Source organism: Mandrillus leucophaeus, unplaced genomic scaffold, assembly GCF_000951045.1.
Source record: "Mandrillus leucophaeus isolate KB7577 unplaced genomic scaffold, Mleu.le_1.0 Scaffold128, whole genome shotgun sequence".
Taxonomy (NCBI): Eukaryota; Metazoa; Chordata; class Mammalia; order Primates; family Cercopithecidae; genus Mandrillus; species Mandrillus leucophaeus.
In genome coordinates, this window is record NW_012101209.1 from 3,327,905 (window position 1) to 3,347,060 (window position 19,156).

Sequence of the window (19,156 nt, forward strand, 5' to 3'; positions counted from 1 at the left end):
TTGAAAATATGTGATATCAAATCAAGGTGCATGGTTTCACTGATAATCTGATGACAAAGAGACACTGAGCATGAGCTCTGGAATCCGGCTCCCACTGAATCAATATTCTATTCCTTACTGCGCAGCCAAGGGCAAATAAGCCCCTGTGTCTTCTTTTTTTTTTTTTTTTTTAAATGAAGGATAATTGCATCTCTCCCAAGGTCTGTTGGTGAGGCTAATGACATGATAAATAGAGATTAACTGGTGCCTGGTATATGGTAAATATTAACCACCTCTATTACTATTTTTATGTCTTACCTTTTGTAGTAAGATGGGGTAGGAAAAAGTATGGCTTTTCTAGCTATGCAGTTCCATCGGAATTGTTTTTTTTTTTTTTCTTTTACGAACTACTGCCTATTGTAAGAGGCAGATAGGTGTTTAAGGAAATGTACTGTTTTTCTTTCCTTGCATAAACATGAGATATTCTTTTTCATTCCTGCAAACACTTGAAATAGTTTCCCCATTAAGCACAGACAGGCCTTGAATCCCGCAGAAAACTAGACTTTTGAGCTAATCTGAGCACATTTCCCAGCACTGGAGAGACATCCTCCAGCTCAGCACAGTGGCATTTCATATCGTTGGAAAAGAAGGAAGTTCTGTGTCTACCTGAGCACCGGACCCCTTGGGCGATGAGCCCCCACATGAAATTGGCACAATATTCACACCAATGTGGGCCTCGGAACGTGTGGACCTGTGATCCAAAAAGAAGCAAAATGTCAGAAAATTCAGAGTCATTTAAAGACAGGTAGCCTCACATATGTCAATGAAGATCAGCAGGAGCGATCCCCCACTGGGCTTCTCCTTCCAGTAAGGCAGTTGCAAACAGATCCTGAGAAAACAGAGATGTGCTTTGATCTTTGAAAATCCTTCATCAATACACCATGCTCCAGGACAGAGTCAGAAAGGAGCGTGGAGAAACAGTTTACAGGCCACGCCATCAGCTAAAGAGTAAGACTCTGACCATCCACAACAAGGCACTGTGTAGACAAACCCAAGATAGCCCAAGCTGGTCGCTATAACCTGCATTTAGCTCAGCAAGTTCTGGAAGGCAAAACTCAATTACTGTGTCCTTTAGACTGAAGTTTTCCCATCTCTACAGTATCCAGGCAGGTATAAATAAGACATGATTATGGGATAATTAAAAGGTTCCAAGTCTTTGAGCTACTTCCAAAAAAAGGCCTTTTAAAAAGTAAAGGGGTTGGCTAAACATGCAGGCAGCCAATAGGGCCTATGGAATTGCTTTCCCCAGAGATAAGTGTCCATATTCAGTAGGACTTAGTGTGGCCTTCAGGTAAGTAAGCTGAAAATCTTTCCTGCTTGACCAAAGTGCTGGTCTCATTGATTGATGCCCCCAGCCAGTTGTTAAATGTTCTGAATATCACAAAGTAAGGATGGTCTTATCTCTGATTATTGAGGCATAGGTCCTCCTGTATTAAATTATGATTTAAAATAAAAACAAAACAAAGCAAAAATACTTGCATGAAAGAGCTTTAAGAAGCAAATGTGGCCATGGTCAATCTAAAATGACCACAGGCAGTCTATTGGGGGCATACAAATGTGCACGAAAATGTCCTGAATTTTCACAAAGTTAAAATATTATAAAACATTATAGAAGGCCTTTCAAAGTCATAAACCTCTATTAATAAATAAAAGAAATGTAGACAATGTTTCTGTTTTACAAACTGCTTTTATTTAACAAAAAAGCAGGATGACGAGTATGGTCACAATTTAGAAAGGTGTTCATCCGAGTTCTACTTAAGAAGAGTCTCTGTTTGAGTTCTTTATTCATACATGTTAGTAATTGGGTGTATATAAAGAGGCAAACAAAATGGATCTGGATCTCTTCTAAGGAAACAGATGAGTAAAAGCAGAGAAAGAAGATAAGCTAGTTAATAAATTAAAAAGAGCAACTTACGACTCTGTAATAAAGCGAAGTTATAGTAGTCTTTCTGGTATTTCAGTTTATCACATGCAAACTGCCTATTATATAGTTCCTGCTTTGAAAATGATGCCAAAAATTTCTCAACATTTTTCTAGGGAATGACCCTAAGAAATGACAAAGCATTTTTAACAGGAATGCAGATAATTCATCCCAGAAGGACTCACAGGGCCAAATGTCGTAATTCACTTAGAGGCCTACAGAGATTGAACTCGGTACTAAAAGAGTTCCTCAGTAAAGTATCCTATCTAAAGTTGGACATTTTCTAAATCCAGCAATCATACATTTCTTAATATTTTACTAGAAATGCTCTTAATTATGGCAGCAAATTCAATTGTTAATCTGCTGTGAAGATCAATTAAATATAATAAAATAATATGTAAAATACAACTCCAGAAAAAAAAGTATAAAAATGGCTACAGAAGAATAAAAAGATGAGGCCGCTACTAGAGAGACCAAGTGGGGCCCAACCTTATCCAGAATGGTCAGGAAAGCCTTTTTTGGAAGGTGACCTGATGGAAAAGAAGAGCCAGTTCTCTTCCATAGGGAAAGAGAAAGGGACAGAGATCATTCCCAGCAGAAGGAATATATGGAAGCCTTGCAGGAGCAAAAGAACTTGGTGTGGTGAAGGAACTAGATGGCCAGGGTGGCCAGAACACCAAAAGCTGGGGGGAGAGGAATTGGGATGAAGTTGAAGGTAGGATAGGAAAAGTTACACAGGGCCTTAAAGGCTTTATTCATGAGTGTGAATTTGGTTTTAATCTAGGTACAGTAGGAAGTTCTTGGAGGACTTCACATAGATTTTTAAAAAAGATTATTCTGACAACTGTGTTGAAAATGAATGGGAGGGTGTTAATAGTGGAATAGATATGAAAACTATGTTGTAGTCTAGTTGAACAATGATAGAGTCTAACACCTGCATGCTGGCAGTGGAGATGGAAAGTGGATGAATTTGAGATATATTTTGAACACAGAATTTACAGGACCTGATAATAGAGTAAGTGTGGGCCTTTGAGGGAGAGAGGAGTCAAGAATGACTCTGAGATTCTAGCTTAGGAACTAGGTAAATGATGATACCATTTGCTGAGATGGGAAAGACACTCTTCTGGGGAGAAAGTGAACAATTTCATTTTAGATGAGTTAGGGTTAAATGCTGCTATGATATCCAAGTGTTAGTGTCAAGCGGGAACTCATAATCTGAGAGCTCAGAGGAGGAGTGAAGACCAGGGGTATACATTTCACCATCTCTGATGAATAGATGAAATTTAAAATTGTGTGAATGAATAAAAAGTATAGTCTTGCATCACTTAATGATGGAGATACATTCTAAGAAAAGCATCCTTGGGTGGTTTCATCACTGGGGGGGGGGATCATCATAGGGTGTACTTGCACAAACCTAGATGGTAGAGCCTACTACACACCTAAGCTATATGGTATAGCCTATCGCTCCTAGGCTACAGACCTCTACAGCATGTCACTTTACTAAATACTATAGGCAACTATTACATAACAGTAAGGATTTATGTATCTGAACATATCTGAACATAGAAAAGGTACAGTAAAAATATAGTATAAAGGATAAAAAATGGTACACTTATATAGGGAAGCTCCATTATAATCTTATGGGTTCACCATGATATATGTGGTTCACTATTGACCTAAATATTGTTATGTAGCACATGACTATATTAAAGGTAGGGAGCAGAAAACAAAAGAGAGCTCATCTCCAAGCACTCAGCGTTCAAACATTTAGAGAAAACCAACAAAGTGTTCCAGAAGCCAAGAGGTGGAGAATGTTTTAGGGAATGAATGGTCAATTGTGTTGAATGCTGCTAAGAGGTTCAATGAAATAAGTACTTTTAAATATTCACTCAGATACATGGAAGTCATTAGCAACCTTAGCAAGAACAATCTCTTTGGATGGCTGAGGGTAGAAGACTCAACTGAACTGAAGAAGGTAAGGAAGTAGAGAAATATGTGGGCACCTCCTCTATTAGGAAGGCTGGCTATGATATTCAGCAGAGATACAGGATAGCTCAGGGGAGACATGGAGTCAAGGGAGGCCTTTTTTAAAATATGGGAAACATCGGGGCAAGTTGACTTGTTGATGAAATTGATACAATAGGTGAGAGACTGGAAATGCAGAAGAGAGAAAAGATAAGCAAACCAGTCATGATTTTCAGAAGTTGAGAAATGATGGAGTTTAGGGTATCGGTGGAAGCAATATATATTTAAGGAGAAGAACAGTTGAGATCTTTCCAGAATTTGTAATAAGAGACACAAAATCTTCAGACGAAAAAAACACTAAACGAGACTCAAACCAGATAAATAAAAATAATCTATATCTACGCCGATTATACTGAAATTGCAGAACACCAAAAGACAAAGCAAAATCCTAAAAAACAACAACAACAACAAAAACCAAAACAGGTTATCTTTGAAAGGACAGAAATAGGTAAAAATATACTTTTCTTCAGCAGGAAGAGATGAATAGATTATTGAATAATTTCATCAAAGTGCTCAGACAAAAGTATTGCCAACCTAACTTTTATACCCAGCTAATTATCATCTAAGAGCAAGGGTGAAGTAAAGATATTTTAAGACAAATGTCAAGAGTTTCCAATCACAGATCCTCACTTGAAGAAATACTAAAGGATATACTTCAGTGAGAAGCAAATTGAATCTAGGAGGAAGGATTTCCAGAAGCAGCGGTGAGCAAGAAAACTGGTAAATGTGGGTCAATCTAATCATGCCCTATTTGCATACAATGATAACAAGATGACTAATTTTAGGGGCCTTAAACACAGGGTAAAAAAATGACATGGAAGTTTGAAGGGGATGAAGAAGTCTAAAGTTCTCATAATTTGGGAAATGTAAGAAGAGCTACTAATTAACTGAAAAATATTTTAAGTCAATTATGCATGTATTAAATTTTTGATAATTTAAAAAAGGGTGGGATGAAATCCATTAATCAAAAGTAATATATGGCTGGGTGTGGTAGCTTATACCTGTAATCCCAGTGCTTTGGGAGATCAAGGTAGGAGGATCACTGGAGGCCAGGTAGAGACCAGCCTGGGCAACACAGCGAGACCCCATCTCTAAAAAGAGTTTGAAATTTAGCTGGGCATAGTAGCACATGCCTGTAGTCCTAGCTACTCAGAAGACTGACATGGGAGGATGGCTTGAGCCCAGGTGCCTGGGGTTAAAATGAGCTATGATGGCGCCACTGTACTCCAACCTGGACAACAGACTGAGATTGTCTCTCTCTCTCACACACACAAATACATAAAAGAAAAAGAAATATAGGTTTAATTAAACCAGTAAAAAGCAGGGAAGGAGAAAAAAGATGCAATAGAAAAGCACAGTGATTATAAAAAAAATCCTAATACAACTCTAATCAGAATAAGTGGCTCTAATTCATCACAAAAAAAGATTTTTAGATAACATTTAAAAAATCCTTTCAAGAAACACAAACATAACATGAGATAAATGTAAGAAAGACAGACATACCCAGCAAACTAGCCAATAGAAACCCAAAATAGAGCAAATATATATATTTGCATTATTAGTGATAGAGACAATAGAGATGTATTTTTACCAGAAGGATATAATTTTGAGCTTTTGTATGACAATACGGTCTCAAAAATATAAAGCAAAATTGAAAGACTTACAAAGAGAAATTGGCAAATCCACAATCATAATGATTTTGACATCTTTCACAGAAACTAGTAGATCAAATAGCTAAAGTTGCTCTATGAATACAAAAGAGATCTCATATCCAGCAATTCAAAGAACACACACACTTTTCAAAACCACTTGGAATATTCATACCAATTGACCACAAATTAAGCTTCAACATATATAAAAAATTATATCATACATACCAGATTCTGAATATAATACAATAACATTTCAAATAGACAGTCAAAGGCCAGTATGTTTGGAACGGTACATTTGGTACCAGTAGCATACATTGAAAAGACAAGAAACCAAATCACACATATATGGATACTTGGTATATCTCAGAAGTGGCATTACAAATTAATGGGGGAAGGATGTCAGACAGATGAATTATATCCTATTTTCATCTTATTTCCACCTTTCCAGCAGCTCATTATTCACTCATTTGTTTGATATTTACATGCTGATTGCCTGCTTTGGACTTGACCCTGTACTAGTCCTTGGATATACAAAGTTGAAATAGATCAGAGGAATAAGAACTGCCTGCACTCAAGAATCTCATTATCTACAAGAATAAACAGGCAATTATGCGTCAGGTGATACAGCAGAACATGTAGGAGATACCATGGTAGTATAATGAAGAGAATAATACATTCTTCCTAGAAGTCTGGGGAAGGGGATATTGAACTGGGCTTTGAAGGATGGATAGGAATTCACAAGCCTGGGCAAGATTGAGCAGGTGGGGCAGTGATGGTGTTGACTGGGGAGCAGATGACTTGAGGAAGACATTTATAAAAGGGGAAACAGCATAACCAAAGGCCAATGAAGGTGGGCTTAGGTTTTGAAAGGCATTCTTTTCTGGCAAATGGTGTTTAAAAAAAAAAAAGAATGACATCACGTTGTTCTCTGAAACATTTTGAGTGGATGAAATAACCACCTGTTAAATATCCCTATATCTTGGGGTAAAAATGAAAATGCAGTATTTAGAAATTACGTGAGTGGCTACATGTTTACTGCACATGGACACAATGCATACTGACAAAATATAAACTGGCCTATTGTTTCAGGAAAAACAGGATAGGCTAATCACAGATTTTTCTAAAATTTCACTTCTTTGCCCATATATTTAAAAATAATTCAGCATAACAGGATTGCATTTTTAATGCTTATTATCACTGTCCATATTTACCAATATCCTTTCCCAACAAGTATCCCTATTGCCTTTGATCTCATTTATCCAGCCAAATAAATGCATAGACGTTTCAAATAGCAGGTAACGCCCAGTATCCCCACACAGTCCCAAAGAAATGAAACAAAATGAAAATAGAGTGGGGATGTAAAGTTAAACATTATTTTAGGCCCATTGCCTACTTTTCTTTTTGGTGATGGGCCATTGTTTATTTTCATGACCGATATATTGTTCAATTTTCTTTTGGATCCACAAGGACAATCTCTAGACAGAAGGCTACATGTAAATGCTGAGGGCATGCTCTGAGCCCATTTTATTTGGCTTCTACTTATTATGTCTACTCTTTCATTGAAATACACCATATCTTAAAATTCACTGGTCAGCTTTTTCCATTTTCTGAAGTTTATTGATTTGCAAGAATATCTTTTTAGAGAAAGAACATTTTGAAAACTTTCGGGTAGTAACTAAAATATTCTAGACAGGAAGAAAATACTCCAGACAGGAAGAATGTCTGTCCAAGACTATTATACTAGGCACGGTCTGCCTGGAATTCAAAAACCACACCAAACAAAAAAGATGATATTACATGAGATAAGGTATGTTTGACAAATAGCCCAGGAATGGCTACTTTGTAAAAACAAGAGCAAGAAGAGTCATCCAGAGAGATCTCAGGCATTTAGCAAGCATCCCTCAACACAGCTCTTTCTAAATGAACAGGATGTTATTTGTCCCGTATCTGCTGAATCTGGAAGGCAGTATTCTCTAGTGGTTTTATACCAGATATGTTTTGATGGGTCAATGTAGACACCACCCAAATGTATTAATATCAGCTCAGCCTGGGATCTAAACTGTAAGAAGGAGTAAGTGCTGTTTATGACATACTGCAGTTGAGAATTTTTGCTTTTTCTTACCAGTATACATCATGATTTCTTAGCCTTGGCACTACTGATTAACATTTTGGGCTGGAAAATTATTTGTAGTGGGGATGTGCCTTGTACATTGTAGGATGTTCAGCAGCATCCCTGGCCTCCACCCACTAAATGCCAGTAGCACTCTGGGACAAATCACAAATATCTGCAGGCATTGACAAATGTCCCCCAGGGGTTGGGGGGGCAGTGTTAGGGTGGGGGGGGGTGAAGTTTCCTTTATTGAGAAGCACTGGTATAGATGGAAACCTTATTGCCTCAATTTGTCATTTTATTATTCATATTAAAAATCAGAATGTTATTCTTTTGCTTTGAAAAGGAATTTTTGGGTCAGAGGCAGTTTGTTTGTTTGTTTAGCTACTTTACGTTCACAGAAGACAGAGCTAAAGTCCCTTCCAGCTACATGTGGCTGGGTTTTGGAGGTCTAGTCTAGCCTTTGTCCAGGGCTAACTGAGAGGCTGGAGGGCAGGCAGCCTATCCTGCGTCACCCAGATCAGCAGCACAGTCAAGGCTTCCAGATCTCTGCCAAGAACTCTTCCTATAATTTACTGTATTTCCCATAACCATGTGACATTCATCTCTTATGAAAAATTAGGTTAAACTTTGGATTCTCCCCTTTTGCAAGACCAGATGAAGTACTAACCTTGAAGTGACCCTTTTCAGATGTAAGAAAACACAGCAGAGGTGAATCAATCTATGACAGAGACTCTGAGTTCCCTCTGAAAGGCTGGCCAAGCAGCTGGGGCAGGAGAGCTGAGTTTCTCAAACCCGGCACCACAGATCCCTGGACTTCTCATTAGCAGCTGCCCTAGTTTAAGATAGGATTGCATTTCTAAAATCTTGATTGTCTCAAAGATTTCTGGGAGTCTCCCCATTGCATAAAGTAAGATATTCTCATGCTAATTAACTTTGGTCAGGTTTATGAGCACGTGGACACCCACATCCTTTTGACACTTTCCTGCTCCAAAACCTCGAGTGGTTCCCCATTGCCAGTGGTGAGGTTTCTCAGTCTCAGCACTACTGGCATTGAGGGCTGCATAACTCTTGGTTGTGGTGGCCTGTCCTGGACGTTTAGTAGCACACCTGGCCTCAACTGGATGCCTCTGGAGGAAGGAGAGGGAGAAGGAGAGACAGAGGAAGGAAGAGATAATGAAAGTAGGGAGGGAAAGGAAGGAAGGAAGGAGCGGGGAGAGAAAGAGGGAGGGAGTTAGAAGGAGAAAAAGAAGAAAGGAGGGAGGGAAGGAGGAAGAGAGGGAGAAACTGGCTCCAGGTATACTCCCACTTCCTGTTTCCACCCATCCCTGAGTTTTGAGTATTCCCTGGAGGCTTTATGAGACCATCCTGTATAATAGTCTATTTAGCTTAAGATAGTTTCCAGGGGTTATATTACTTGAAAACAAGGAGTTTGTCTTCATTATAATGGTGGAGCAGGCTGAAGTAGGAGGCAGACAAAAACAACTCCGATTCATAGCACTCTGGGGGCAGAAACAACTTTTTTTTTTTTTTTAATAAAGCCATGTATTTCCAAACCTATTTATTCCAGTCTCACGTTGAGTCCCTCATTTTATATTTAAGGTGACGAGTTTTGTCTTTCTTTTGAATTTTCTTTCCAGACTTGTTTCTGGCAAAACAGCCTTTTCTGACTATTAACTTAAAACAACAACAACAACAAAAAAAAAAAAAAAAAAAAAAAAAAAAACAAGCCCCCAACCATTCTGAAGCCAATTTCTGCCTGTGTCAATTTGCAGGTGCAATATCCAGCTGTCCCTGTTCTCCAGGCACAGTAGTAGTATCAGATGGACAGAAAAGGGTGATGGACACCTGGGAGTTTGACAAGAAGGCAAGGCAGCCAAAACGCTGGGAATGACATGAAGGGCTGACACACTTTTATGAGGTCAACAGGGAAGAGGAAGAGAGAGGGGCTTGCATGCGGGAAGCAAAAAGTCTTGTTCAAAGCAAATGACCACTAGACTGAGAAGAATGCAAAAATGAATGAAAGGCCTCGAAATCATTAAGGAGCCACAAATCCAAACCAGGAGGTGGTGGTGCTGCCACGTCCTGGACAGGTGTTTTAGTGGGAGCGTGGGGACATATTCTCAGCCTCTTGAACTTCTAGTCCTGGCCTCCAGGATAGCATGGGGTGGGGGCTGCATGTTGAGAAGGAGCATGCTACGAGAGCACATGCAATGGAGTGTGCCATGAGAACGGGGTGCTCCTGGTGCACGCTCAGTCTGTCAGCAGAGTGGGGGACATAATAAGAGTAAGTAGGGCAACCATTTCCCCTATGTCCTGATGGGACGCTTTTGAAAGGCACCACACAGGACAGCTGTTGTGAACAGAGACAGATCTCTCCTCCCCCTCACCCGCCTGCCCACATGGATCAGACACGGGCTAGCACTGCACAGTCACCGTCCCTGGCAAATGGGGATTGAGAGCTGGCCTGACACATCCTGGTAGGGCCTCCATCTCTCCTGCACCATCTGATGACCCTGGCAAGGGCCCACTCCCTGGAAGGACTCTAGTACAATGAACACAAGTGCATCCAACACGCAAGCCACACAAGAGGGCAAACTGCAGGGCAGGGAGTGAGGAGAGGGCTCCGAAAGCTCAACTGTAGGGAGATACGGTCCCCTGCTTTCTGCCAGCATGAATGAACAGCTTGCGGGCCAGGACCTGTTCTAGACACTGGGGTTTCTGCAGTAAATAAAACAGACAAAAATCCCCACTCCACGAACCCTCTCTACCCACCCCCTCCCATCGGGAGTTTCCCTCTGGTGAGGGGAAGGCAGGCAAACAAACACGTAAATATGTACTAGGTCAGCTGGTGATCAGTGCTAGGGAGAAAAGGAAAGCTGGTACAGGCTGGGCAGGAGGTGGAGGAGGGGTGGAAAGGGAGTGGGGAACACACAGTGAGGGGGGTTAGAACTTTCTGGGCCTCTGCTCTCCATCCATATTCCATATGGGGAAGAAGGAAGGGTGTCCTGGAAGCGCATGGGGGTGGGAGAGAATTTGGTAAGAAAGAGTGATGCAGATCCCCATGCAGACTGGAGAGGCTGGGAACAGGAGCAGCAGGCTGAGTGGGGGAAGGGCCTGCTCAGGAGACCCTGATGGCTCCAGGGCCCAGGGATCATCATCTTTCCACCATCTGGCCCATCCCAGCTGAAGATTTAAATGTGATGGACTCCTTTCTGTCCCCCAGGTCTCTCCCCTGCACCCTATTCGCTCCTGGCACATTTCTGACTCCAAGTGTTCACTCCTGTTGTTTGCATAGCCCAGGTGCTCTTTCTTTCCCCTGTATAACCATCCCTGATCTACTTATTTACTTGGGCTTCAGCCAACTTTCCACCTCCCCACGAGGATTCTTGGTTAAGGCTGAGAGAACAACCACACTGCCTCTTACACAGGATCCCCAGCACCAGGGAGCCCCCTCCTCTTTCAATGCTCACAGAAGCTTGTCTTTTACTCCTGTTTTTTTATACATCACCACAGGGTCAGCTTCAGGGCACATGTGACCTGTGCGGTGGCACAGAGCCCTGTCCTTAGCGTGGTTTAATGCGCTGCTGTCACAGTTCTGAAAATCTCCATAATTTTTTTTTAACAAGAACCTCACATTTTCATTGTATACTGGGTCTCACACATTACCTGCCCAGTCCTGCATAATCAATCACACATATTAGTGTGAACTTATAGCTACATCATAAATTTGATTATAAAGTATAACATATACTCTGAATAGGAACCAGCCACAGCAAATAGACACTTCTAACTTACTATTAAAAATGGAAGCTTACCAGCTATTTTGAAGTTTTTTAGTGCCTCTTTTAATGAAGAAATGCTTGGTAAAGATAAGAGACAAAGAATAACTAAATTTCACCACTTTCTATCAGAGCAATGAAGCATTAAGAAAATCCACAAAAACTTTTCTTTAAAGATGTTAAAAATCAATAGCCATGGAAATTAGCAGTTGTGCCTGGACCAAGGGGTTGACACTTAGGAGCAATTAGATTACATCTAAAGACCTTTTTTCATGGACATAAAAATCTTTAATGAAACTGTAAATGTTAACATTACTGACAATGCATCCTTTAGGGTGATGCTGGAGATCCTTCCTATTGAAGGTTTCTGAAAATGTCAATTACACTTCCTGTAACGGGTTGCATTGTATATCCCCCGAAAGGTGTGTTTCACTCCTAACCCTGGGTCACTGTGCATATGACCTTATTTGGAAATAGGATCTTTGAAGATATAATTAAGATGACATCATACTGGATGAGTATGGGCCCTAAATCCCATGGCTGGCAACCTTATAAGAAGATGACAGATATACAGAGACACACAGAGAAGGCTATATGAAGATGGAGGCAGAGATTGGAGTGGTGTGTCTACAAGACGAAGAATGCCAAGGACTGCCAGCAACCACCAGAAGCTAGGAGAGAGCTGCAGGGCAGTTTCTCTTTCAGAGCCTCCAGAAGGACCCAACCCTGCCCATACCTTGATTTCAGACTTCCCAGCCTTCAAAACCATGAGCAAATAAATTTGTGTTGTTTTAAGCCACCAAGTTTGTGGTCATTTGTTATGACAGCTTTAGTATAAAGTACTTTTTAAAAGCTGGGAGAAAAATGTGTGAAATCTAATCTAAATCATCTAAGTCATCCATTTACTTTTTAAAGAAACGAGGGATATAAACCAGTAGTGGCTACAGGATGGAATACATTCAAAGAAATAACCACTATCAGGCTTTATTTCATTTTCTCTTACATATAATTAATGAGAGAAGAAGAAAGAGATGGTAGAAAAGAGACAAAAGAAAGAAGGGCATGAAGAAGAGAGGGTAGAAAATAAAAAATAGAAAAAGCTAGACACAAAAATACAAGTGAGAGGCACGAAAAGATAATAATAGATGCTAACATCAAATGGATACTTACTAGGTGCCAGAGACCATGGTAAGTGACTCGCATATATTCTTTATACCTCACAACACTCCCATTTTCAGATGAGGGAACTGGGCAGAGACAGCTGAGCTCTTTGGAAGAACATGGTGTGGCCAGGAGTACTACGCGGGCTAAAGGTACCTCAGCACTGTGCTAAGTGTGGGGAGGAAGCCGAGCAAGCCGACTCCTGGGCCTCTGGGGTTGGCTGGCCTGAAGATTTTCAGAGCTCAGCCATAAGGTATTATTAAGTGGACCATTCAAAAGAGAGCTATTCCAGTTACAGCAGAGTGCCTCTTTAAATCAACTAGATAAACAGAGATGCAGTTATAAAATGAGCTAAATCACCGAGTGGTTTTTCTCTTGACAAACAGTTTTCATTTTAGAGAGGAGTGTGTTCATTTCACCATTCCTCCAGCACATACCTCTCAGTGCCTAGTAGGTACAAGTAACCCTAGGAAATCCGGGCTTTAAATGAGCAAAAATTGCATCAGCACACAGTGTTGAAAAGTATACAATTATTGCACGCGATGAGGCGCAACTGTCCTTTGGTTCCCAAAGCTTTTGTTCTCAGAGCTGAATTTTGCTTTGCTTAGACAAACTTTGAGAAGCAAAGGCAGTGACTGTGAGCTTTCTCAGAGAATGGAGCACAAGGTCCCAACTTAGGGAATGTTGGGGGTTTCTATTCATTCCTCTTGACAAAGCTCCTGGGCAGAGCAAAGGAAAGGACTTTTTACCTGGGGTAATAGTCCTGACTGGGGCAAACAATCTTGTTATGGGGTGAGAAGACAAACTCTACTGGCAGATTCGAATGGCAGACAGGAGGCCTCTAGATGAAAGTGCAGGCAGCACCTAATAAAGCCTATTGGCTGATGAGCATGAAAATGTGATTATTTGTCTTTTTATTGATTGCTGACTATATGCTATGCACATAATAGCCTTAAATATTAATCTGAATTACAAATCAAGAAGGCTTCAGAATAAAGCCCATTAGAAGTTAATGTAAATAAAAAGCCAATGTAAAATTAAGGTCTGAAACACAAATTCCAAACAGATGGCAGGGACATAGGATAAGAAATTTCTTCCTTTAGTTCAGTTCAGTGGCTTGTCCCTAAAAACCTGCCACTGTATTTATAGCCTGAGCCTGCTTTTTGAATGTTCTTCCAAAAACTATGTAAAGTTTCCACCTAGAGTTAGTTGGGGGTGAGGAGTGGGGAGATTGAGGGTGGAAAGGGCAAGGAAGGACAAAGAGGATGCCTCATCCTCCCCTGCCACTCATTCTTAAGGACAGTGGCACCAACAGTACCACTGAATGCCACAATCAACTGTCACAGCTACTTGGGGTCTGCTAAGTTTCAAAGATATCTATTTAAAACACGGAAGAGAAACGCTCCTGTCTGGCTTGTGTACTCCTCTTGAACAACTTCTCTATTTTGTGCCTTTTCTTCTTTCAAGAGCTGTAACAGTGAATAGCTATTGAGTTTTTAAGCAAATACTAAAAGAACTGTTTTCCAGTGATAAGTAATATATTGTGTTAGCAACGGTACTACTTAAAAAAATAAGATTTAACTATCTTTTTGTTTTAAAATGTCTTAAGATTAATTTTCCATTCAGGGATCTAACATTAAAAGGACTGAAATTAGTTTTGAAAATATCAACTATATATATTTGTGTGTTTTTAACACAAGCTCAGACACAGAATATACATGGACAAGCTACTCCATGCAAACATTATTATAGTACAGAATAATTCCAATTTCTTAAAGCCAAATGAATTGGAATTTTCAAGAGGAAGAAAAAGAATTTACAAGTCCATGAAGATCCATCCTCTCATCACTAGTAGTGTATCCACAGGATGCAAAAAAATCAAGGATTTCTGCTAAAAATCAGAAAAACACTTTCTTAAGGACAAAAAATTTAATGAGGATAAAAATGGAAAACAGAGAAAAAAAAAAAAAAAGGGAGGCATTTAATGCTCCAAATTAGACCTGTCAATATTCAGTGATGGGAGAAATATGAAAAGCTTTGGCATAGAAGAGGACCTATGCAATGCAATTCTTCACCCTAATGCTAAGTATGTAGGGCTGTATAATTCCATTCCTCAGTTCAATTATAGCATGCAAATGCCTGAGCTGCTGGCTTTCTAAAAACAGATGCAGGGAAACAGACCAAACTAACACCAATGTACATTTAATAGATGAATATTTGTCCTTAGAAAGGATTGGAAAGCAACAGAATAAAATCAGTTTCCCTCGTCACCTCTGACAAAAGGGTTATCTAATTCCAAGAGTCACTTGGGTTACTGACCCTAAAGGAAACAAGAATTTTTTTAAAAGAAGGCAATTCACATTTTGCTTCTCCTGCATATTGTTTTATTCCTGGGTCCTCCCTCTCCACTCTCCCCAGCTTTCAAACTGCCAGCTCACTTTTTGGGGTGAAGCCTCTAACTCTAACCTGTCTCTCCTCCCCTCAACTGCAATTCAAGCTAGACAATTTGGCATCAGCGTCCCTTTCCAATCCTTCTTGGAAAACACTTGGGCAAAGGAAACAGGCCATAATTTTCCGATGGCAGGCCCCTTCTACAAGTACCAGTCTGAAACGAAGATAGCGGTCTTTCCAGTTTCTAAATTCACATGGGAAATTCCACTTAACCCCCCACCAGGTTTCCAGATCTTTCTGTTTGGTCTGGTGAGCAGGATAAAGGCTGTGACCAAGGGTGCCCCCCTGCTAGCCGTACCCGGAGCACAAACAAAAGCTTCTGGATGGCATCTCCTGTCATTATTTGATTTCACAGCTGTCTACGCATAAAAGAAAGGAGTTAGCATCACTGAAAACAAAAGACAAAACACAAAACGAGAAACAGGCAACTGTTTTCCCTTGCTCGGGGACAGCAATATTCTTTACTGAGTGGAAAAGTACTGCTCAGCTCCCAGCAGAACATCTCTGACTGAGAGAGACTGGGCATGCTCTGTGTTTATTTCACTGGACATGGGAACGTGAAGTGGCAATGGGCCCAATTCTCCAAAACTAAGTCAACATCCAGATAAGGTGTTTCCAGGCATAAGCACTGAGGAGACTGCCTTCTGAGGTCTCCAGTTTGAATTGATAGAAAGCACAGGTGTTAAGCTTATAGCTAAATGTGGAAGCAAAGGAATTCGTCGTCTCTTGACTTTACAATCAGAAACCCGACGGAAACTATACACTGTACCTTTCCACCTGCCCTTTTGTAACAGAAAAAGGAATGCAGAGGCTTGCTTACCTTAAAGTTGTGTGTCTTCTCATAGTTGAAGTGGTTGTCGTTGTGTGTGAGGGCTGCCCTTCGAACCAGGGAGGAGATCTGTGAACAGGCAAAGAGTTTGAGAGGGGGCCAAAGAAAGCCACCTTTGACACCCACCTTCACCCCCAAGGCTACGGCCAGCAGTTCTTGGCGTTTCCTGCCCTGCTTAGACTTCCGAACCACAGCACACTTTTTCTCATTTTCCAGCCACAGTTCTTCAGAGAGCATAGTGCCTGGATCCCAGATCTTTCTAGTTTCCTCTGCAGAGCGCAGGAAGCCCCGTGCTGTCAGGATTTTCGAACCGCAGCTAATGTTAGGCGGCAGATTTGAGGCAGCTGGGTCCTGTCTGCAGCAGCCTCCGGCATGTGACCTCAAAGGCCCAGTTTGAGTGATGGAGGGGGCTCGGCTTCTGAATAAGGACGGGCCTGTTTTGTGCTATTTCTTAAGGCCGACGTGTGCCTGGAACAATAGCAAACATTCATGTGCACAGCAACCCCCAGAAGCGGTATCCAGTCAGCCACTGAGGATTCAGGGAGGCAGAGGCCGGCAGCTTGCTTTCTCCTGCCGCAGCACATTGCAAAGGAGAGGTCTCCCCTACTTATTAGCACATTTTACACTCAAACACACCAGCGCGCACACCCCCCAGCCAGCTCTGACGTTCAAAGTGTGAGGCTGCATCCAATTCATCTGGGGCTCTGAACCCCATGCTGGGCTGAACTCCAACAGATTAAACCTTTAAACCCTGATGACTGTTTAATCTTATAGGGGTAAAGCCTCTGTCTCTTTATTAAAAATCTGCCTTAGCACTTGAAAGCTTCATTTGTATTCTTATGCATGCATTAAATTGGAACAGTCTGAGTACCAAATGGGGTATCAGAGGAGAGCAAAGCTTTTCCGCTCTGAGTTCTGCAAAGTTGCAGAATAAGAGGCAGGATGTCTTGCCCCAGGACACTCCCTGGGCTCTCCTATCCTTCCTGCGCGAAAAAACTCTGCTCAAACCCACCCAGACCAGACAGTATTCCTTACCTAAAATCAAAACATCATAGTTGCTTTTCTTTTCAATAAAACATCTTCAATGTTCATTCTGTTAGTGCCCAAGCCTATAAAAATGCCCTCCTTGCTCTTAAAAGCATCATCTATTTGATGGTCTCCCATGACCCTAATTCTTTGGTCCTAGGTCTCCCCACGAAAAGAAGTAGGGAAATCCTGATGTCTTGGGAGTACTCCTGACTCATTGGTGAAGATTAATGCAGCTAATGCCAGACAGTAAAATTAATGCTTTAGGAAGTAGAAAACAAGATCTAGATAACTGGGCCTTTATGTAGATGGGCCGTCCTGTCCTCTACTGAAACAAGGGCTCCATGCTCCAGCCCCTCCAAGCAGCCTTGTGAAGAGTAACCGAAGATCACTCCTTCCCTTGTGCAATTCTTTATTCCTGGTAATCACCATGATTTTAACTCGGTTCAAAAATTCATCCTCCCATTTCATCCTCTTGTTACCTTCAATAATAACACCCAATTTTTATGTTAAGCTATTGAGCACAATAATTTACGCTGTGTCAGAGGACGTTAGAATGCGTCAAAGGCACTTAACTCATCGAATCTGCAGCATATGGATGTGAGGAGCAAGATTTTTATTCCCAATTCTTTTGGATGAAGAGATTGAGGCACTGAGAGGTAAAGTAATTTGCCTAAGGACATGCAGCCTAGTTTAAGTGGCAGAACCAGGGCTAGAACACAAAGCATCTGTGTCCAGCGCCCATGCTCTTCAACACTGTGTCCCGCTGCCTCGGTACACCCATGTGCTGCCTCATCCTGCCATCAGTCCTGACAAATGCTATATCTCAGATATTGGTTGAGTCTGGCCTCTCCCTACCTTTCTTTCCCCACGTAACTCAGACCCTTGTTATCTCTCCAGTCCACCTTACACATAGCTCTACAACAATCTTCCTAATCCACCCATGCTTCTCCATAGCTCAACTGTGTCCTGGCATTGCTGGTTTTTCATGAGCTGATCCTAATGTACCCAGTTCATCCTATTTCCCTATACTCCCCTCCACAAATCCTACAACATCTCTTCTGTGACATACTTAACTGCTTACCTTGGTAGCTTGCTCTGTTCTTTAGAATATTCTAGCATCCTTTCAACATATCTACATTTTCACCAACATTTACATTCTAACTCTAATGTTACCCTTTCCAAAATGACTTCCCCAAACTCCCCATTGTAGGCCAACTGTGTCCTCTGAAATCCCATCGTGTTTTATCCACATTTTTCTGATTGCACTTGTCACTTTCTGTCTGTATTATAGTGATTATAACAGCTCTTATCCCTGCCACACTGAGAACTCACTGTGACATGCTCTATGCTTAATTCACTTTTGTTTCCCCCACAAATATGTCTAATAAGAGTCCCTGCCACAGCAGACACTGAATAAATGTAAGCTGCTAGAAAGCACAGGTACATACAGGAAGCCAGGGTTGTGGAAGAAGGTGTGCAAAGATGACTGCATGGTGTGGGGTCTCCAGTCCCTCCTGAGACCACCCATCCACTGCCTTGGCTTCCAGAGACAAGGTTCCCTCCAGGGGTCTACCCTCTTAATGAGCTTCACCAGGCCCCTTGGCCCTTCTTCCCACTGTCTGATTCTGAAGGACAACTGCTATGGCAGGGGATAAGTGAAGGCTTGGCATACCTTTGCAGGGCTTCCCATCCTTAGTCTACAGGTAAAAAGATGGAGAGAAGCAAAAAGGGTCCTTTCCCAACCTTCACTGCTAGCAAAGCAAGAGAGACCTTTTGATGGTGAGCCATTTGTGTAAGGGCAAATTCTGTGATGTGGACTGGACTAATGACACGAATATACCAGTTTTAGAATCCGATCAAATTAACGAAGGAGACCACTACTCCTCCTGCGGCTCGTCCTGCTACAAAATAACTATTTACATAGAAAGTGGGAAAAAGAATCTCCCCCTTTTGGTCTATGGGTGGTTGAATACAATGAGATTTAATGTTTTTTCATGTCTGTGCTTGTATGTATAACAAGTAATTTTTATTTCCATTTGTGACAGTGATTTCTTTTTCAGCTATTGATTCAATAGAATTGACCCAAACACAAGACACATTCAGACAAGTGAAGGAACCACACACGATTCCCTGAGGATGCTTCTTTACAGGGGACTA

The 19,156-nt window shown here is 41.2% G+C and overlaps 1 protein-coding gene across 9 annotated transcripts in view; it reads right to left on the reverse strand.

The window, feature by feature from the left end:
- CHN2 (chimerin 2) overlaps positions 1–19,156 on the reverse strand; it is a 392,195-nt gene that overhangs the window by 21,505 nt on the left and 351,534 nt on the right. For 5 of the 9 annotated variants that reach the window (XM_011972237.1, XM_011972232.1, XM_011972235.1 and 2 more), the window contains exons 1-2: positions 15,962–16,606; positions 646–730 (exon numbers count right to left, since the gene is read on the reverse strand). In XM_011972237.1, coding sequence (XP_011827627.1) covers positions 646–730; positions 15,962–16,207 — 331 coding nt within the window. In that variant the 5' untranslated portion in view covers positions 16,208–16,606. Of the gene's footprint in view, positions 1–645; positions 731–12,699; positions 12,852–15,961; positions 16,607–19,156 lie in introns of those variants that run through there. The other 4 variants (XM_011972236.1, XM_011972230.1, XM_011972229.1 and 1 more) reach the window with 3 other exon arrangements.